The following is a 19,864-nucleotide window of genomic DNA, read 5'->3' as shown; positions in this document are numbered from 1 at the left end:
GTGGTACACATGGTAGTTAATTTGAAACACATGTATAGTAGGGTGAGATTTTCCACTTTTATGTAGTTACCATTTGCATTTCTTAACATTTCTCTCTTTCACAATCTTTAAGATTTGATTTCTCATCAATGCATTCGACTAAATCATAATTTTTTTCTTAACACTTTTGAATTTTTCATCCCAATTTCATGTCGCCCCTCTCCCATTGCTTGTAATTTCCCCAACTTTTCATGACCGAGATTTAGGGTTTCACCCTATGTTCATCCTTCATTCTTATCTTTGAGAAAAACCCATTGATTTGCCTTATTTAAATGGGTTTCGTCTAAAGCTTCAAAGTTTACCACTTTCACCTTCCATGTCGCCCTGGTGATGTGAAATTTTTCGTCGCTTTGAAAGCTACAAAATGGACATTCTCGTCCGTAATTTTTCAGCGAGCATGGTGTCAGTAATAAAACCTTTGGTGCTATTCAAGGATGTTTTGGGCTTGGAAAAGATGAACCTTTGCATGACTTAGTTGAGCATGTGTTGTGCGTTGTTTGATTTGGTAAGAACACGTTGGAGAAAGAGGTGAGGAAAAGAACCCTTGTTAAACTCGTTGATTTCTCTTGTGGGTCCTCAAGGTTTGGTGAACCTGTTATTCTCGTTGTGGGGCAAATCTCACCCTATTGTACAAATGTTCAAAAAATAATTGTCATGTGTACCACTTTATGTGCCAACTCATCATCCAGTTAATGTCGTTAAGGACAATCTAATAGAAGATACCACATTGAGTCATTTTAAAAATATTTAATACCAGATTCAACATTTTGAACGATTCAAAAGTCAATTTTCTTATTCTTTTTGTAGATGAACAATAATACTTTATTGATGAATGTTAGGTCAAATTTGATTTCTTAGATAATTTCCATTATAAGAATTATTATATGATATTTTAATTTACTTTTTGTAAACTTTATTGTGCCCTGACTTTTAAAATCTTATGTCATGTTAGTGTACTTTAATAAGATCTTATAAAACTTACACCTTATAGTTGTAGTTATGGAATGGAGAAGCCCTTATACCATTTTTAAAACCATGTCCTACTTGGAGCACATCTTTAAATACTTATATAATAAAATAAATAAAAATTGTAAAAGAGAAATAAAAAATGTAAATGTAAATGTAAATGGTTTAAAAAAAAGTATGACAATATACCTATATACCAGTTATAAGATGAGCCAGTTTTTATAGTCAACGGATCATTGAAACCGTTAAGGATTTTAAAACTATGGTAACAGTTAAAAGCTGAATCCATGTTACCACCCTCAGTATCTTACAAATTCACTACTTTGGAGTTCGGCAAAAGCACTAGTAGTAACCAAGAAATAAACACAGAAGGGACCTGCGGTTAAAATTGAATACATTGAGATCAAATAACTGGTCATGAATATCACACCACCTGGACAGTAGAATTTCTGTAACCATACATCTAATAGTACAAGTCATGAATCAAAATTTATAAACTAAACTCAATTTCTAGGAACTACTGTGAGAAAAATATGCAAACTGTTCGAGAACTAAAAGGTGTGTGTATAAGCACTTCTTCAAGCGTCGTCCCCTTTAAACTTGGCATCGTAAATCTGAGGTTGCTGCAAAACAAAAACAAGTATTCTTAAGATCCACTAAAAAGAAAAGTGATGCAGCAAAACCACAAGCTTGCTATTGGATAATCAATTTATGCACACCGATATTACACACACTTTGCACATATAATGGCATTTGAAGTTAATTTAACCCACTACGTAAATCATTCTGCACAAATGTTCAGTAAGGCACAGTGTATTAAGCGCCCATCTCCTAGAAAACTCCACCCAATAATATCTCACATGCAAGGCAATGTCAATGAAATACATATCTCAATCTTCACACAATTCACTTCAAAGTTTCCTACATAAACCCCATCTTGTTGGCTCAGCTGCCATACAAAAAACAGAGGGAGAAAAATATACATTAACGAGATTGAGACAGGATAAGGATCCTCTCATTAAAAAACATTATTATATATAAAAATATATTTTATCAACAAAATTTAAGGTTCTAGATCTCTTTCAGTGTTACATTATAATATATAAAAGTATAATACCTAAATTTCACCTTTCAAACCCATTTTGCAAGGTCAAGTTCACTTTTAAAATGGCATTAGAAAATATCCTAACAAAGTGTATCAGGCATATCATGTCACCTGTGATCAAACTATCTACAAATATTTAGTCTCTCACTTGATAAGTCCAGTCCTCAACACTATGGGATGTGTTAAAAATCCTACATCAACTAAAGCTATGATCAAGTTATAATATATAAATAAATACAAACTTTATCTTAAAAGGTAGTTTAGTGAAGTTGGAGTTAGTTTTGTGATGTTGAGTTAGACTTGAAGTTCACTTTCTAAGACAGGAAAAATGTACCTGGAAATAATTCTTTCCCATTGATGAGTGTAGTAATAAGGAATGCACAAATATGCACCATCAATCAGTAAAAGTATTGTCAGAAGGGTTCGTTCAACTCCCACTACTTATCAGATCAAAACATTCCCCGACCCTTCAGGTGAAGGCACCTATTAAGTCAATCAAGCGTTAATCTATTACAAAGCAGATTACCAGCCATCCCACCCCATGTGATTTAAGTAACACTAGTACCCCTTGTTTTGTAAATACATTCATATTAATCTCCCCAGTTAAAAAAATTCATCAGACAAATGACCAGTTTACAGACACAAACCCTCCATACAAGACAGTTAAAATCAGCACAATCCTCACAGTATTGTTTTAAAATTATAAATCTGAAGAAACAAATTCAGCAGGTAATTCAAGACAAAGTGAATAGATGAATACCATATAGATAGCAGAAATCATTCTTCCTGCAAACCACCTTGTGTGCATTGCACGTTGGGCAGCACTAGCTGCTTCGACTGTTTCAAACTGCAAATACACAAAACCTGTACTTCTTCTGCATAAAAGATTAATCAATTATAAAATAGTAACTACACACAAAGCATATGTGTGGGAAAAATAAAATAAAAGAAACAATGGATCATTTATGGACAAGTTCTACGCGTTCATAAACATACTTGTCAACATAAATATGCTTCACCCGTCCATATTTGGAACACTCTTCTTCCACATCCTCTTTAATGTCTAGATCAAAATCTGGCTCTGTCTGCATCTTGAAATATTTGATATTAGTACTTTTTAAATGAAAATAGCAGAGGCTAATTGTAATCAATCAGTTAATTCTCACCTCAGTGTTTGGATCAAACATATTCTTCAACAGTAGACACTCACTGGGGTTTCCAACAGGTTCAATCACTGGGGTAGGCACAACTTGCATCGGGACAGTTGATGCTGGTATTACGCCTGGATTACCAATAGGCATCATAGCCTGTTGAGCAGGAGCTGACCCATTCCCAACAGGAAGACCAATGCTGCAGTGTTTGGAATATGTTAAGAAAATGAATAAGTTTACAGAATATGGTAGAAGAAAATATTTAAACAAACCTTGCTGCAATGCCAGAGCGGTCCAGTTTCTGCATAAGCAATGCTCTTGATTGGGCATTTAAAGCCTGTATATCAAAAAATGCATAATAAATCAGCGACAAACTCATTACAAAAAACACATTAAAGTAGGCATTTTTCACCCAGTTTTCTTAACCACCAAACCATGTCCGAGAATCCAACAAAGAAAAGAAACAAAAATGCAGTTTCTTGGTGCAGAATAGGTGAAAGCACAAAATAAAATTTTGAAACTTCAGATTTTGATCCAGATCAGGGAAATGGTAGGGACATGGAAGCACCTAATTTATACGCCTAGTGAATATGCAAAACCAGGCACAACTAGTAACACATCAATCGGTATTTAATTTGTTTGACATCAACAATTTGTAATGCCTTCTCACTCCTAAACGCCATTCACTCAGTAAAACAATAAAAATGGACACTCAATTGAAATAAAGCTCCAATGCAGCTATCTATCAAATAGCAACAATCCAGTTATCTATCTGTGAAAATATTTAAAGCTAGAATTATTAGTTGCTAAAGTGTTACTGAAACAAACAGAAGTTCTGGTCAATCGAGACAAACAAACTGGAAAAAACCCGAAATAATCCATACAAATACAATGAGAAATGTAATTACAAATTTTCTGTAGAACCCATTTTTGTTTTTTTTCAACTGAACACTCACCAATCCACCTTCATCATCATCAAAGTCTGCAGATTTTGCAGTTGTATCTTGGTTTCCAACATGATCTGTTACAGATGAAACCTGTGTTCCACAAACAACATTAATTACAAACTCAAGGACAAGCAATGGGAGAAAAACAAATAGATCCGCACAAAAACATGTGTACCTTTATAGTCCTGCCAGCAATTTCCAGCTTTCCATTTAAACTCTGAGCAGCCTTGGCATGCTCAAGATGGGCAAACTGTTCAAGAATAAATATACAAAAGAGATAAGTAACGTCATTATTATTGGAAACAACAATTCTTGAAGTTAAGCGTTAGTAACGAACTTGAACAAACCCAAAGCCCTTGCAATGTCCCGTCTCCAAGTCAAGAGGCAGTTGCACAAGCTCCACTGGACCAAATGGCTCAAAAATCTATAGAAAAAATATGTCAAAAGCTTATAAATGACAAATTATCAAATTATTTTGATTAATGTCTGACAGCAGACTACATTGCACTAAGCAAGTTTAGCAGTTCTTAGTTCACTTGTTCTTTAGGTTTTATTTAAATAAAATCAGTGTTTGGATCTCCACTATCATATTCCCAATCATGACTGGCAGTAATGAAAATTCATGTCATATTCACAACATAGTCAAAGCCAAATACCTCTCTCAATTGACTCTCTGACATATTGAAGTGAAGGTTCCCCACATACAGTTTCCTGTCCACAGCTCCATATGGTCCTACTATCCCAGCAGCTCCACTGGTAGCATTAGATTGGACAAGGTTCTTTTCAGCCTCAGAAGGTTTGACCATTACAGGTTGTCCCAGAAGAAGTTGGCCTGAGAGAGCAATTGCCATTGGCACTGACATTGCATCATAAAATTCAATGTACCTGCAGCCTCATTAAGAACTTACATCATGTTTTCAGAACTACAAAATACAAAGAGTTCAAACAAAACTTAAAAGCATACAGTAAAGATGTAGGGAAACAAAAACTCTAGTTCACACGACTCAAACTGGGGGTATCTTTCGATGCATCTGACTCATGTGAAGAAAATGTTAGCCTGCTGTAATAAAAATACAAAACTAAAGCATATATTTCAATCAAGAGAGAACAAGACACATGTCAGAAACAAAAAACCGTGGGGAACCACTAAGAAGGGGAGGATAGTAACCAGCAAGCAGCAACTCTTCTTTACTTATATATGTGCATTCAAGCAAATCAAATGCTATGAAAGGGAGCTAAATTAAAGCTGGCCTGGAGAAGAAATCATTTTGACACCCACTGCCATCACCTATCCCCAAAAAAGGAATAAAATGAACATAGAAGAAATGTCCAACATCGTCGAGAAATATGAAATAACCAGTTCAAGAGATATAAACTGAAAAGGCTCAACAACAAACGAAAGAAATCCTCACTGCATGCATATCAGAAATGCAGAGGAAGAAAATTGGGAAAAGGACCAAAAAGAAAACCGGGATTATGTCATCTACCTTGAGTACGCAGCATGAATTGATTAAACATGAGTGCAAGGTATTCCCATCATCCCTCATCATTATCGCATTGCTAGTCCATTTAAGAATACAGTTAAACATGATTCTTGAAAGTTGATATCCTAATACCACAATTGTGCATGCACATGAAGAATAAACTATTCTATGAGAGAGTGCATACCCAACTCCTTTAGATCGTCTTGAGTTCCTATCCATGATTAGACGGACATCCCTTACCTGAAAATAAGGAATACTCGAGGTAAATAGAGGAACTATCACATAGATGTAAGACATTAAACTCAGAGCATCAAAAAACTGCATCTAGTTGTTAAAAATAATGCCATAACCACAATTTCACTCACCACACATGCACAGAAAGTACATATGTGTGTGCAAAAATTAACGCTTACTGACCTTGCCAGCTTTTGAGAAGAATTCATAAACATCCCTCTCTGTCGCCTTTAAGGGCATCTGTAATCATCATATACCAAATAGCCATTAATTAGAAAGGAATATCAAATCCCAAACAAATCAGGTCTTTTAATATTTATAACAAAAATGGGTCAATCAATCAACCTGGTATGCAAAAACAGTCCTCTGGTCCCTTTCTGGATCTGCCTCAGGCTCCGCCGCATCTTTCTTGTCCCTAAATCTCCTGCAATTGAAAATAAAATTTTGTATATGTATAGAGTAGTACATCAAACTTAAACCTAATATTCAGATTGAATAATTTGTGGCACAAATCCAAACGTACATTGCTAATATTAGAGTCCCAAACAGCACCTAATCTTGAGAGGGAGTAATGTCTCAATCTCTTAACTGTAGCCATTATTCCAAAGTATAATGTTAATATAACAGTCCAAAGTAGCATTCAATCCTATAAAATTCGTATATACCAGTGCCTCCTGTTCTGGATTTTATTTTCCCTCATAAATTTGTCAAAGACATTTCCAGGGGGGTTCTATGTGTACCTCAATATTTATCCCCATATTTTTCAATTTAAAGTAGCAGGGCACTGTAGCAGGAAGGTTTCTATTTTAAATACTATAATACAAACTACATAAATTATACTCCTCGTATTCAAAAACCAAAACAATACAAAATTAAAGAAATCAATGACAAATAATAAGTCACCGTCTACCACACAGTCACCATTAACCATCTAAAGTGAAAAATGGGAGATAACAGTGGAATTGATATTAAAAAAACTCACAACAAATTAGATAAAACTAGCAGAATGTGAACTAGGAAGTATAAAGAAACAGAAAGCATGGACAAGGGGGAAAGATAGTCCTGTAAACTGTGAAGAAACATGGGTTAAAACAAAGGTAAGCTTTTTGTGGAGTAGTAAAGGAAGACGGGTTTAAAATCTTACTATGTATATGAAGCAAGAAAAGCATTACAAAATGGGCAGAAATCACAATTTCACCCCAAAAATCCTAAACAGCATTGTTTCTGGGGTAAAAAGTCTATATCATGGTAGCACCAATATAACACATGAAAATGGTTGCTATTTAAAATCACACCGCTATTTAAATCCCATATCAGACTAAAACTTCCCCACTATAGCACACTGTTGAGTTTATCCCTTAAGAAAAACCCAATATCAACATTAGCGATGATGTAGAAAATTTAAATCTACATCCCGGATGGAAGACATCTGACTACAAAAAGACCTCCCTCACGAATGATACAAAGAACAATAAAAAATAAATTAAATTAGTGCTAAAAAATTGACAAAACTCAACTTGACTCCACATAAAAGTTTTTGTACTTCCTGAAACCAAATAGTACTCTTAATTTCCCTGTCCCATCCATTCTTTTAAAGTAAAATGGCTTGGATGGTAGACCGTCAACAGGAGGTATGAAGTTAATCACAAGCAACTATATTATCTTGTGATTTAATTACTTTCTTGTCTATTTAATTCATACCAGAGCTATAAATTAAAATCAGAATTGGCAAAAAAGAAGGAAAATTAGGAGCATTACCTGGTATCTCTGGTGTCGAAAGCCCGTTCCCTGGTATCTCTGGTGTCGAAATCCCGTTCCCTCGTATCTCTGGTGTCGAAATCCCGTTCCCTCGTATCTCTGGTGTCGAAATCCCGTTCCCTCGTATCTCTTTCTCTATCTCGCTCAGAACGACTCCTGCTCCTCCGAGACCTCTCTCTCTCTTCCCGTTCTTTGTCCCTTCGGTCTCTATCTCTGTCTCTTTCTCCTTCCCTATCTCTGTCCCTTTCCCTCTCTTTCTCCCTCTTCTCCCTCTCTTTGTCTCTGTCCCTCCGATCCCTCTCCTTGTCTCCCTCCTTTTCCCTATCTCTATCTCTGTCTCTGTTCCTGTCCCTGCTACTTCTCTCGCCATCTCTGTCTCTATCTCTATCTCTATCTCTATCCCTGCTACTTCTGTCGCGCTCTTCGCGATCTCTATCCTTCTTAGAGCCATTCTCGTCGTCTCCCCTTGACCTCTTGTTCTTCCTCTCCTCGGAGCCGTCGTCGATCCCATCGCGCTTCCTGTAGCTCCTTTCAGTCTCTTTCTTCTTCCTGCTTGAGTCACGGTCCTCTTGTTCCTCCACTGTCTTCTCCAAGTACTCGTACTCGTCAAAGTCCATGACTCCTTCTTCTCCGGCGATTCTCAAATTCTAGGGTTTTGGGGTTTTCTACTCTCTGTACGTGGATAGATAAAAAAACTGGAAAACAAGGACGAGTATGGTTGGCTATTCCCTCTTCCTAATCTATAAAACCTTTAATATTAATAATATTATTATTACTTATTCACATTTTTGTTACATTGAAATATCATATATATATAATTTTATTACTTTAATATTGTAAAAATATATATACTATTGTAAAAATATATATACTATTGTAAAAAATAGTATTAGAAAATTAAATAGTTATTATTTTTAAGTTTTATTAATTTATTATTTTTATAGGTTTTTAATTTTAATATACATATGTATATAATATTGTAAAAATAGTATTAGAAAAATTTAATAGTTATTATTTTTAAGAAGATAAATTATTCTGTTATTTTAAAATATAAGAAAAATATTTAATTATTTCTTTTACTTTAAAAAATAAATATTTTTTTTTATTTAGTTATTTTTTATTTCTTAAAAAATAAAATTGTCTAATTAAAAGATAACACTAAAGAAAATTACCAAATAATATTCATATCTTTTAAAAGAAATAATATTTAATTATTTCAAAATTACAAATTATTCAATTATTTATTTTATTAAAAAAATAAATTTATATAAAATTATTTAATTAAAAAATGATATAGAAATATTTATCAAATAATATTTCATCTTTATATAATATCTTGATTACATCAAAAAATATATATTATATTTATTAAATCATTCAGTATGATTAAATAAAAATGTCAAAGAGAACAACAAATTATTCTTATTTTTTAAACTGTATAAATATTTTTGGTAATAATTATCTATTATCAGAATCATAATGTTCATAATTAATTAAGTCTTTTCTTCTAAAAAAAGTTTCTTACTTTGTTATAAATATAATTTGGTTTCTTATCATTTATGGTGAATGTCTTTTTATTGTCTAAGAATAAAATTAATTTTTTTATTATGTGATATTTTTCTAATTATTATTGTATCAAACACAATGTTTGAAGTTATCTTTTTTAAAAATCATGGTACAGTAGTGAAAACATAAAATTCAAGATCATTGGGTAAATTGATAGAAATCCCATATAGATTAGAGATGAGGACAATTCATTATATATAAGTGGGTGCAAACCTCACCTCATGAACCGGTTTATGGGATTGATTAAAGTTCACTTCGTAATATGTTATTATAGTCATTTTGATTCTATACTAACGATTGTATTAAAATGTGGTTTAATAGAATAATATAATATATTTTATAAGTTTTTAACATTTAAAATACTCATAAATGTTAAATTTTTTACAATAATTAGATTTAAGGAGTAAGAATACATAGTAATATTTTTTTTAAATAATAAATTTATTGAAAAAGGATGTCAAATACTTTATTTTTTAATTTCAAGTAAGAAACCTAAAATGATAATTTTGTTTTATATTGTTGAACGCCTATTAACTGATTTTCAACCAATTTTTTTCTGTCTTAAATAGCTCCCGAGTTTTCACATCTACTTAATATGAGGTTTTTTTTATAAAACTGATGTAATTTTGATTGAAAATTACACAAATGAATAAATTTAAAAAAAAATACATGTTATTCGGTAAATTATTTTGTAAAAACAACTAGTTTAAAACATAATTTTTTTCTCTCACCCAAATGGTGTATTTGTGATTTTTTTTTTCAATTTTTAGTGAAGTCAACCTTTGATAGTATATTTAGCAATTTTTTATATTTTTGTAACACATTTTTTAGAGCTTTTAATTTTTTTAAATTAAAATGATATAATTCATAATTTATTTATATAATAATTAAATATATTTTGAATAATTTAAGATATTCAAGTTCCTAATTGAACACAACTCTTACCTTATTTCATTTCACTTGTCTCTACTGAAGATATATGTTTCCCTTCCCTTTATCACCACTGACATGGACACCCCACAAACCATTTGGAACCGATAACCCAAAGAATGTTTCACAATATGAGTTCTAGTCTGAGCGAAATCACTCATGGGCAAAATGCATCAATTTACAACGGAGCGAAATATGTGTGGTTATAGTGAAATCATTGACTTAAAAAGGAATATTTTCACTGCAGTGGAATTGTTCATCCATTCCAACGAAAAAATGGCCGAAATGAAGTACATTGAAAAAGTCAATTTTTCGCTTCAAGGACAAAAATTTGGTTTAAGCAAAAACACTCATGATTTTAAGGGAAGAAGTTTCGTCAAAGCGAAAAGTGTTTGGTCTAAACAAGATCACTCTTGAGAAAAATGCAACAATTTCTAACAGAGCAAAATGTATGTTTAGAGAGAAACCACTAACAACCAGAACTAGTTACCTATGTGATTGTAAGTCGTCATTTCTATTAGGTTTTTGGCCAACCAGTGGTGGCAGGAAGTATGATCTCAAATAACTTAACAATTACTTTTGTGTGACCCCCACAACATGAACAAGGTCACCCTAACTGCTCAATTACATAGAATTTAGTAATGACAACCGTTTTCAGGTAAGCACAATGAACCATGCCAAAATTGGATATCCATCCTACCAAAAGTAACTCAGGTACAAGTTTTTGCACACTACTACCTCTTAGACAAAGGAATGCAGTTTCAACTTCTCCAACCTTACGCTCACGTCCTTACATACTGTGTATAATGTGAATTCAAGAACATGTAAAAAATTCATGCTAACTTGCTTAAGGCATACCAAAATGTGAACACATCCACTGGGACAAGAAAAATTGGTTACCCGTGTCACTATAAGTGGTCACTTCTATTAAGTTTTTGGACAACTAGCGGTGATAAGATGTACTATCTGAAATGACTTAAAAATTACTTTTGCATGACCCCCACAACATGAACAAAGTCACTCTAACTCCTCAATTACATCGAATTTGGTAATGACAATCGTTTTCAGGTAACCACAATGAACCATGCCAAAATTGGATACCCACCCTACCAAAAGTCGTTACCTAGGCACAGGTTTTTGCACATTGCTACCTCTTGGCCAAAGGAATGCAGTTCCAACTTCACCAACCTTACATCCACGTCCTTACATATTGTGTATGGTGTGAATTCAAGAACATGCACAAAAAATCCTGCTAACCTGCTTAGGGCATACCAAAATATGTACACATCCACTAGGACAAGCATAATTGGTTACCCGTGTCATTATAAGTGGTTACTTTTGTTAGGTTGATGGGGCCAACCAATGGTGAAAGGATGAACTATCTCAAATCAATTATCAATTACTTCTTCAGTTTAAAAAATACAACACTTGTCCAAATTGAAATATTCAAAAAGTACTTAAACTAATCTGTAACACAGTAACACAACCAACCAAATGTAGTTCGACTGAATTCTTTTGGAGGTTGAAAATTTCATAAGTCCGTTGTAAACTCCTAACAACTCACTCGTGCACGGCTTCATTCCAATTATACAAATTCAATTCATCTAAATTATCTAAATCTCAACATAAAACTACTAGAACACCTAGATGTTTGGGGAAAATAAAAAATAGCAAACCCAAGCAATATATACCGTATACAAAATACATTAACATGTTTTTTTTCTTATTTTACTTTCCTTCAACTTCTTGTACAATGACAACTATTGTGATCTCCTCCCCAGCAAATAATTTTTTAACCAAGCCCCCCTCAATGTCTTCTAACTTAACATTTTTACCAATAATTCTCAATCCCAAAAAAATACAAACATCAAAAGGACTAAATGACACTAGATGTTGCCTTATCTTAAAACATTTGTCCTCAATTGACCACCAACTAACCAATTTCCTTAAAATAGTACTTTAAATAATTAATGGTTGTTCTAATCCAAACATCCATTTAAATGGTGTACTTTCAATTCTGTTACGTTGGGAGGAAGATAACATACTATTAATCTCAATGATATGTTTTGTATGTACTTTGTGCCTCACCCAAATCTGCAATTATAAACAATAAACTAATTACTTTGTATACAAAATCATACAAAAAAATATATACCTATTCAGACCAACATATATTCACTTCGTTAACATTCACAACATATTGTTTTTCCATCTTTTGTTTTAAAAACAAACCTGTCATACACAAAACACAAAGTCAGCAAATTCAAGAGTGTGTAAGGCCAAGGCAGTGTTGAGAAAATATTTTCGCTATCCTATATAGACTCTCTCTCTCTCTCTCTCTATATATATATATATATATATAATCTTACGTCCTGTAGCAAAACACTATGGTTAAGTCACATAGAGGAATGTCCCCTCTTCAATTTTTGTTTGATGTACATTTTAATTAACTCCATTTGCATAAAATTAACTCATACATTCAAAATTACTTTCAGAGATGCACAATAGTTCAACTTATAAATTTTTAGCATCTTCTGTTCAACTTCAATACTACACTTCACATTCTAGCTTCTACCTTTTTACACAATACAAATAGTGACTTATTTAATTGCCAAAGAACTTTGTTTATGAAGAAAACTTTGGCAATCTTTTCGTTACAGATACTACCTTATGTATTCTGATCATTATTTGCGAAAAATGCTAGCTAAACTGATTAAGATCACACTAACCATACGAAACTTTTCAAAACGAGAAGCAGGTTATGGAGCAAGCGCATATGATGATATATTTTTTGTGGCAACCAACAAAATATGGTTCTTAGGTTAATCTTTCTCTCCTATGTCCCAAATCCTTATATTTTAGACAAATAAACAAGAAATTAATTAAGCATATATAGGAACTAAGATCTGACATAGATCAAAGGGAGCAAAGATCCCTTCACAGGAATCACTTAATTAAAGAAACATTAATTCCATAATAAAGAAAGAAGTATGTTTATCTTGACATAATTAAGTAACATATATAAAACCTAAAAGGGGCAAAACAAGCAAGGAAAAGAAAACAAAAATAATTATACAACTCATTTCATCCTTAGTTAGTTCTTAACTAACTTAAGAACCCTATCATAACCACTCAACACACACTGACCGAAAGAAAACACAAGCACAAATACTCACAAAGACAACACCAACACAAAAACCAAACCAGAAGCACACCAATAAAAAAGAACAAAACACAACACACAAAAAAATGCAACAATACCAGGAGAACCACTACAAACTCCACAAAAGGAATAATGACAACAAAAATGAAAACATAAAGAGAGGTCACAGTGACATAAAAATGAGCGCACGAAAATGGAAAAAGAGGTAAAAAATTGCCAAATCACATGCCATGTCATCTACTTCATTCTGACTCTGCCAGCTCATGCCAGGTGGATCATACCACGTGGATGTTTGTCAAATATGTGTTAGTGCATAGCCAGTGTCAACATATGGGGGCTCTTAAATTAATAATGATAGATCTCTGGTCTCGCTCTTTCTGGCTTCACCAAATTCTCTCTTCAAACACTTTATCTAATTCAGTTCCTAATCTCATAGACTTCTGGATCTTTCTCCCATTCTTTTCAACCTCTAATCCTTACCTTTCCCTCCGTCATGTAGTGCTTTTTCAATTTCAGTTACCGCCATAAATTCTTTTTGCTTTTCTTTTTTTCAATTTTTACGCGTCGACATTAAATTAATGGCTTCGTTTCGGCGGACTCTTTCGCCGGCGTATCCCGATCGCCAGTACCTAAATGGTTCGTTTCCGGTGTCCTCTCCGACGCATAAGCTCTCCTCCGCGAACGCCAAGTACTCGTCGCCGCTGCCGGCGCTTGCAGCGGCGTTCCAGCAACTCGTCGGCGGCGTGTTCACTCGCCGGCACGGTCGGAAAGGGAAGTGGAGACGGGCGGCGTTCAGGTGCGTGCTGTGCTTCTTCGTAGGGTTCTTGCTAGGCATGTTCCCGTTTGGCCACATGGCGGAGGACATTCGGTCGAACGAAATGAAGCCGCCGCTGCCGCAGGCGAACAACGCGCAGCAGCTGCTCCAGGAAGATCGCGTTCTGCGGAATCGTGTCGAGGAGGGTTTCGTGATCGATCCGGTAAGCCTAAGCGCGGAGAGGGAGAGACAGAGCGTTAGGTTCGATTTTGTGCCGAGGAAGCCGCTGATTTTGGTGACACCGACGTACGACCGCGCCTTTCAGGCGTATTTCCTGAACCGGTTGGGACAGGTGCTGCGGCTGGTGCCGCCGCCAGTGGTGTGGATTGTGGTGGAGATGAAGGCGGCATCGATGGAGACGGCGGAGGTACTGAGGAAGACGGGCGTTATGTATAGACATTTAGTGTGCAATAAGAATTTGACGGATGTGAAGGACAGGGGGGTTCATCAGAGAAACACAGCGTTGGAACACATTGAGCGTCATAGGCTCGATGGGATTGTTTACTTTGCGGACGATGATAATGTGTATTCTCTTGAGTTGTTTGACTCCTTGAGAGACATCAGGTGCTTACTTTCTTCTAGTTGATTGGACTACTGTTTTTTTTTTTTTTTTAATTTCCTTCGGCACTCTAATTAGTTGGTCTCGTAGTGATGGGTTTGCATTTTGCAATTTGCATCTGATCCGTGTTAACTTGCATTTGAGTGTTAGTTGTTGCTAGTTTGAAACTGAGTTTTTACCTCTTGTATGTTAGTTGCGTCAAGTTACTTATCACTGGCTCTTAGCGGTTGGCACGCCTGCTTTTTGGTAGCATTTGCTTTTAGGTTTCGCTTAATGTAAAACATCAATTTAGATAATTGAAATATGATTGACTTTGGTGGTTAACCGAGGGAACGGACTTTGGGGTTCCATTCTTGGGGTCTACTGTGTTTTGGGGAACACATTTGAGAAATTACTCTTATTTTGTCTAGGTTGGATTTAAATAATTACACTACTATATTTGTATATTTAGTTTTAGGATATTTGGCTTCTCTTGGCAATAAAGTTGATCCAACTGTCCTTTTTTGTAGCGTTGATTCATACTTTCTTTTACTTTTAAAAATATATAGGCCCAATTCATATCAACTTCACAATAAGCAGTATATAAGGGAAGAACTAGGAAGGCAAGTGATTCAACCTTTGAATTAGATGAGAGAGTATCTAAAATAGCTAAAGTGCATAAGTCGATTTTAACTTGTGAATTTGATTTATTTTACTTATTTTCTTTTACAAGTGAGAAGTTTAATCAAGCCCGCAATGGACATTTTTTAATGTACAATTTGTCTTTTTATAGACTTAACAAAACTTTGAATATACTTTTTGAGTTTTTCTTTATTTTATTCTTGCACCAAAATCTGCTATGTCCCAATTTTTCTGTAGAATGGAAAACAATGGTTTTTGGTTTGTGGTTTCTTGAAGGCACGAGCTATACATTTGATTATTTTAACTAGTATTTCTAAGGTCGTTTTCTTCTTGTGTTAAGACTATTAGAGTACTTTTACTCGTAATAGCAGTAGTGTTATATTGTCTTTGTTTTTTTGTCTTCGAGAATTTATAAGGGAAAGGGTGAAAACAACAAAAACCTTGTTTTCACCATTTTTTGCGTGCTAAGTCTTGAAAACAGGAAACTAAGTAAGGTGACGTTTATGCAATCATTCGAGAAAACATGTCTACTGAATGAAAACCCAAAACTAACCAAATCTACCTTTACATTTTCATTTTTTTGTTGACTTAAAGTTTAGGGGAGTGGAAGTTCCATTCCAAGGTTAGAGCAAATTAAAAGCCTCAATTATACTAATAAACGAGCTTCTGTCCCAAAAAAGAGCTTTGTTGGTGCTATTGTCATCCTTATGGTTTAAAAATAGTTTTTGTGTAAATATAAAGAATTCCCACGCATCTTTATCTTTTATGCAGATCCTTTTTAACTTCAACTACAAAGTAACTTTAAGATTAGAAAAAGAGATTACTTAAACTTCATTTGTAGCCACTTTTCCTACTTGGTGAATAACCTCCTTTTAAGAGAGATCCCTTGGTGGTGTCTAGGAACTAGTTGAGTAGTTGCAACTAGGTCAAACTGTTTGTGGTTTGGGTTTGTGTCGTAATCTCTTAGGTAAGATCTTCCGGTAGTCCCAAAATGTCATAGGTGCCCTGCCCACTAGTATTGGGGATGCCTACCCATTCTACATTTTAGTCGCCAAATAAAAAAAGCCAGGTCAAAAGCTACCTATTACCTGAATGAAGTCAAGTATTTGGAATTGTTAATAATGTTAAGCTTTGTTTGAGTCATATCTTTTGGCTTTATACTTGTGCAACATGTAATAATGAATTGTTTCCTCTCTCTTGTAAATTTGTATCCTACATTCTAATGTTGAACTGGTTTTATAGCCGCTTTGGTACTTGGCCTGTTGCCATGCTTGCGCCAAGCAAGAACAAGGCCATTTTGGAGGGTCCTGTATGCAATGCAAGCCAAGTGATCGGATGGCATACAAATGAAAAAAGTAAGAGACTTCGTAGATTTCATGTTGATATGTCTGGATTTGCATTCAACAGCACAATCTTGTGGGATCCAAAACTATGGCGGCGCCCTTCTTCAAATCCCATTAGACAGTTAGATACAGTGAAGGAAGGTTTTCAAGTATGACTTCTATTCTATCTCTTTATTCCGACAGTCATTTGGTCTTACTAATTAATATTGTTTTAGCCATTTAATATCATCAGCAATTCTTATAATTGTTAAACTCATGTGACTTTTGGTTTGACAGGAGACCACCTTTATAGAACAATTGGTGGAAGATGAAGCTCAAATGGAAGGTTCACCTCATGGTTGTTCAAAAATAATGAATTGGCATCTCCATTTGGGTGCTCATAATATAGTTTACCCAAAAGGTTGGGTGCTTCAGAAAAACCTAGATGCTGTCATACCTGTCAAGTAATCCTCCACCAATTCTATTGTGAGTGTGTGATAGGTATGATCTGATTGGTAATGTGCATAGAATATTATCTGTAATTCTTAAAGCAAATGCAGGATGCTGTTCACGTATAAATTCTTATTTTAAAGTGATACTGAAGAAAATTGGATGTTAACTTGAGAAATTTTGCTCCTCTCAGGCCTCACATCAACTTGAAATTCATTTAGTTTGAGAAATCCTTAAATGGTTTAATAATAGCTTTAGTCTCATGCGAGACAAAATTAACTTGGCTTTTGTTCATGACAGTTTGCCCATATTTGGTATTGGTTCATCACAGAATAGATGGATGCATGAGTTAGCCACCATTGGCACTAATGCATTGTGTCGCCGGGCCAAACAGGAACAGGTTATTGACTTTGTTCCCGAAGTCTCTTGCAGAAAAATATTTGCAAGGGAAAAGTTTTGCTGTTGTAAAGTATGTACCTTATTTCTTTGAGAGAAATAGATTCTTGGAGAAGAACAAAAGACTGTTGTAATCGATTGTTGGATTTTCAATATTATACACAGCTATGTATAGGAGGTTATATGATCTGGGAGCCAATTTGATGGCCTTCCGTACATCAAAATCTGCAGAGGGTAATGTCTCAAATGTACTCTCTTTTCGTTTTATTCTTTCAATTCATGCTATTCTTCTCGGTACTTAATTGCGATGAACTTCTGTGTACCATAATACACGCAGGCATTTTTAGGTAAATTCTTCCTCCACCTCTATAAATCTTTTAATTTCTGAACTACCCTTAGGCAAAAGGTGCAGTTTTTTTTTTCATTTCCGAATTGTATTTTAAATACAATTTTGTATTCTGATTTCTAGAGTGTATTTGGAAGGTATTTTTGAACTTAGAAAATATATTTTAAATTCTAAAATTTGTAATACAATTTTATTTTTCAAAATTCTAGATTTTGTAAGATATTTTTTAGGTTTGAAAATACATTTTTAACTTTAGAATTTAGAATATTTCTGAATTTAAGAGTTCAGATTGTGTTTTTAAACTTAAGATATTTTCTGAACTTTATAATTTATAATATGATTTTGTACAGTGAATTGTATTGTTCAAAAGGTATTTTTGAACTTAGAAAAAAAGAAGGGAAAGAAGAGTGGCAATAAAGAAGACGACAAAATTGTTATTTTTTTTTTTTAAGGAAAATAAGAAAGCACTATTGTATACAGAAAAAGAAAACAAAAAGGTAGATCATATAAAAAAAACTTACTCAAGTCATTACCATTTACAGCACTACGGGTAAATGAAGTAAAGTAAAATTAAAAAAATAACACACATATATATATATATATAAACTATTTAGAGTAAACTCTTATCTCGGTCTTGATTGTGGGATATTATCATAACAGTGTTTGAAATTATAAAATGATAAATAAATATCTAAAATTGAATTCTGCAATGAAGTTAATCTTTGTGATTAATCACACAGCGAATTAGTCATTGAACTACATTGGGAATCATTTATAAAATGATATATGTATGGCTAGGATGTTATGCGCCACCACATGTACTGTTAGTTTCTAAACTGATTAAAATAAAGTTACTAATGCAATTAGAGATTCAATAGTAATCTACAGTAACTTGAATGATATATTTCAATTTTGAATATTTATTTAACTTTTTCAACTATTAAGGATCACTATGACAATGTTTCACCACTTTAAAGACCGCAAGAAATGTGTACTCAAATTACTAAATAACACATAAATTATATATATATATATATATATATATATAAATAACGAATTATAACATCAGATGTATCACTAATAAAATAAAAAGTTCGTTAGATAAAATTAAATGCTCCCAAAAAGGATAAAAAAAAAGGAAATAAAATTTTAAAATTGAGGAAGAAACTATACATAAGTTGTTCGAAGAAAGATAATTCATTTCAATGTCTAACAATTTGATATGGGTGCATTAATTTCAGATATTAAAAATACATTAATTTCAGATATTAAAAATACATTAATTTCAGATATTAAAAATAAATTTTATATTAGAGTGGTCAGATTATAAATATTTTAAAAATTCAATCTTCAAAATGTAAATTTAAAATTAGATTAACTAAATTTAAGATAGTATTTATAAAGTATAGAAATATAATTAAAGGATGACATGCTTAATACAAAAAAGCTACATAAAAAAGTTTAATTTGATAAAACTCCTTGCTTAAGAGCAAAAACTAAATTATGTAACAAAATCGTAAATTTCGATTGCTCTTTTAATTTTTAATCAATTTTAATTCACATTGATAAATTTGATTATTGGAGAGCAACCAATGGATGAGATCAAATATTTAAGTGAACCATTGTTCGTTTTAAAAGTGAAGTGATAGGAAGTTATTATTTGAAAGAATAAATTATAAAATGATTAATAAATTCGTGTTTCACGGTCAAGTTAGCCTATGTCTTTGATGTCCACCAGGTGATATTCATCTTAGAGAAAATGAAATATATTATTTTTTCTTTCAAGTCAAGGGACATCAAAATGACAATTGTATTTTTTTTTCTTCCAAGCCATCAAATGAAACATTCAATAAATGTTATTAAAATTTCTGTTATAGCTTTCTACGTTAACGTGAACCAAAATAAATGAAAAAAGATATTATTCTATAGTTTGTGCTCCCTTCCTTTTCTCTCACTTGAAACCTTTCATAAATATATTTAAAATTAGAGTTTAATAACTTTAATATACATCAT

At 33.3% G+C, this 19,864-nt stretch overlaps 2 protein-coding genes across 5 annotated transcripts; one reads left to right on the top strand and one right to left on the bottom strand.

Annotated features, from left to right (window-relative positions):
• Nucleotides 1-1,382: 1,382 nt before the first annotated feature.
• On the bottom strand, nucleotides 1,383-8,428 carry LOC137821616 (uncharacterized). Of its 3 annotated transcripts, XR_016515869.1 has the most exons (15): nucleotides 7,685-8,420; nucleotides 6,272-6,350; nucleotides 6,110-6,166; nucleotides 5,877-5,932; nucleotides 5,696-5,768; nucleotides 4,865-5,093; nucleotides 4,546-4,632; nucleotides 4,384-4,458; nucleotides 4,218-4,298; nucleotides 3,534-3,598; nucleotides 3,277-3,460; nucleotides 3,107-3,195; nucleotides 2,871-2,985; nucleotides 2,445-2,593; nucleotides 1,383-1,628 (listed from the first exon to the last, which is right to left on the bottom strand). XR_016515869.1 is itself a non-coding variant. In XM_068626297.1 (13 exons), exons 1-13 carry the CDS (start codon nucleotides 8,299-8,301, stop codon nucleotides 1,584-1,586), a joined length of 1,779 nt encoding a protein of 592 aa, XP_068482398.1. In that variant the 5' UTR covers nucleotides 8,302-8,428; the 3' UTR covers nucleotides 1,383-1,583. The 3 variants fall into 3 exon arrangements, 1 of the variants encoding a protein (XP_068482398.1); XR_011082851.1 differs by lacking the exon at nucleotides 5,696-5,768; XM_068626297.1 differs by lacking the exons at nucleotides 2,445-2,593; nucleotides 5,696-5,768 and having other exon boundaries at nucleotides 7,685-8,428.
• Nucleotides 8,429-13,668: 5,240 nt separating this feature from the next.
• On the top strand, nucleotides 13,669-17,772 carry IRX9-L (Nucleotide-diphospho-sugar transferases superfamily protein). 2 transcript variants are annotated; one of them, XM_068625295.1, is made up of 4 exons: nucleotides 13,669-14,721; nucleotides 16,580-16,829; nucleotides 16,957-17,160; nucleotides 17,410-17,772. In XM_068625295.1, the coding sequence occupies exons 1-3, from the start codon at nucleotides 13,922-13,924 to the stop codon at nucleotides 17,125-17,127; spliced, it is 1,221 nt and encodes a 406-aa protein (XP_068481396.1). In that variant the 5' UTR covers nucleotides 13,669-13,921; the 3' UTR covers nucleotides 17,128-17,160; nucleotides 17,410-17,772. The 2 variants fall into 2 exon arrangements, with proteins under 2 accessions (XP_068481396.1, XP_068481397.1); XM_068625296.1 differs by having other exon boundaries at nucleotides 13,674-14,721; nucleotides 16,957-17,145.
• Nucleotides 17,773-19,864: the final 2,092 nt, after the last annotated feature.

Source organism: Phaseolus vulgaris, chromosome 9 (genome assembly GCF_051622355.1).
Source record: "Phaseolus vulgaris cultivar YP4 chromosome 9, ASM5162235v1, whole genome shotgun sequence".
In the NCBI taxonomy this organism is placed as follows: Eukaryota; Viridiplantae; Streptophyta; class Magnoliopsida; order Fabales; family Fabaceae; genus Phaseolus; species Phaseolus vulgaris.
Note: the sequence above shows the minus strand (reverse complement) of the source record. Positions and strands in the feature narration are given on the sequence as shown.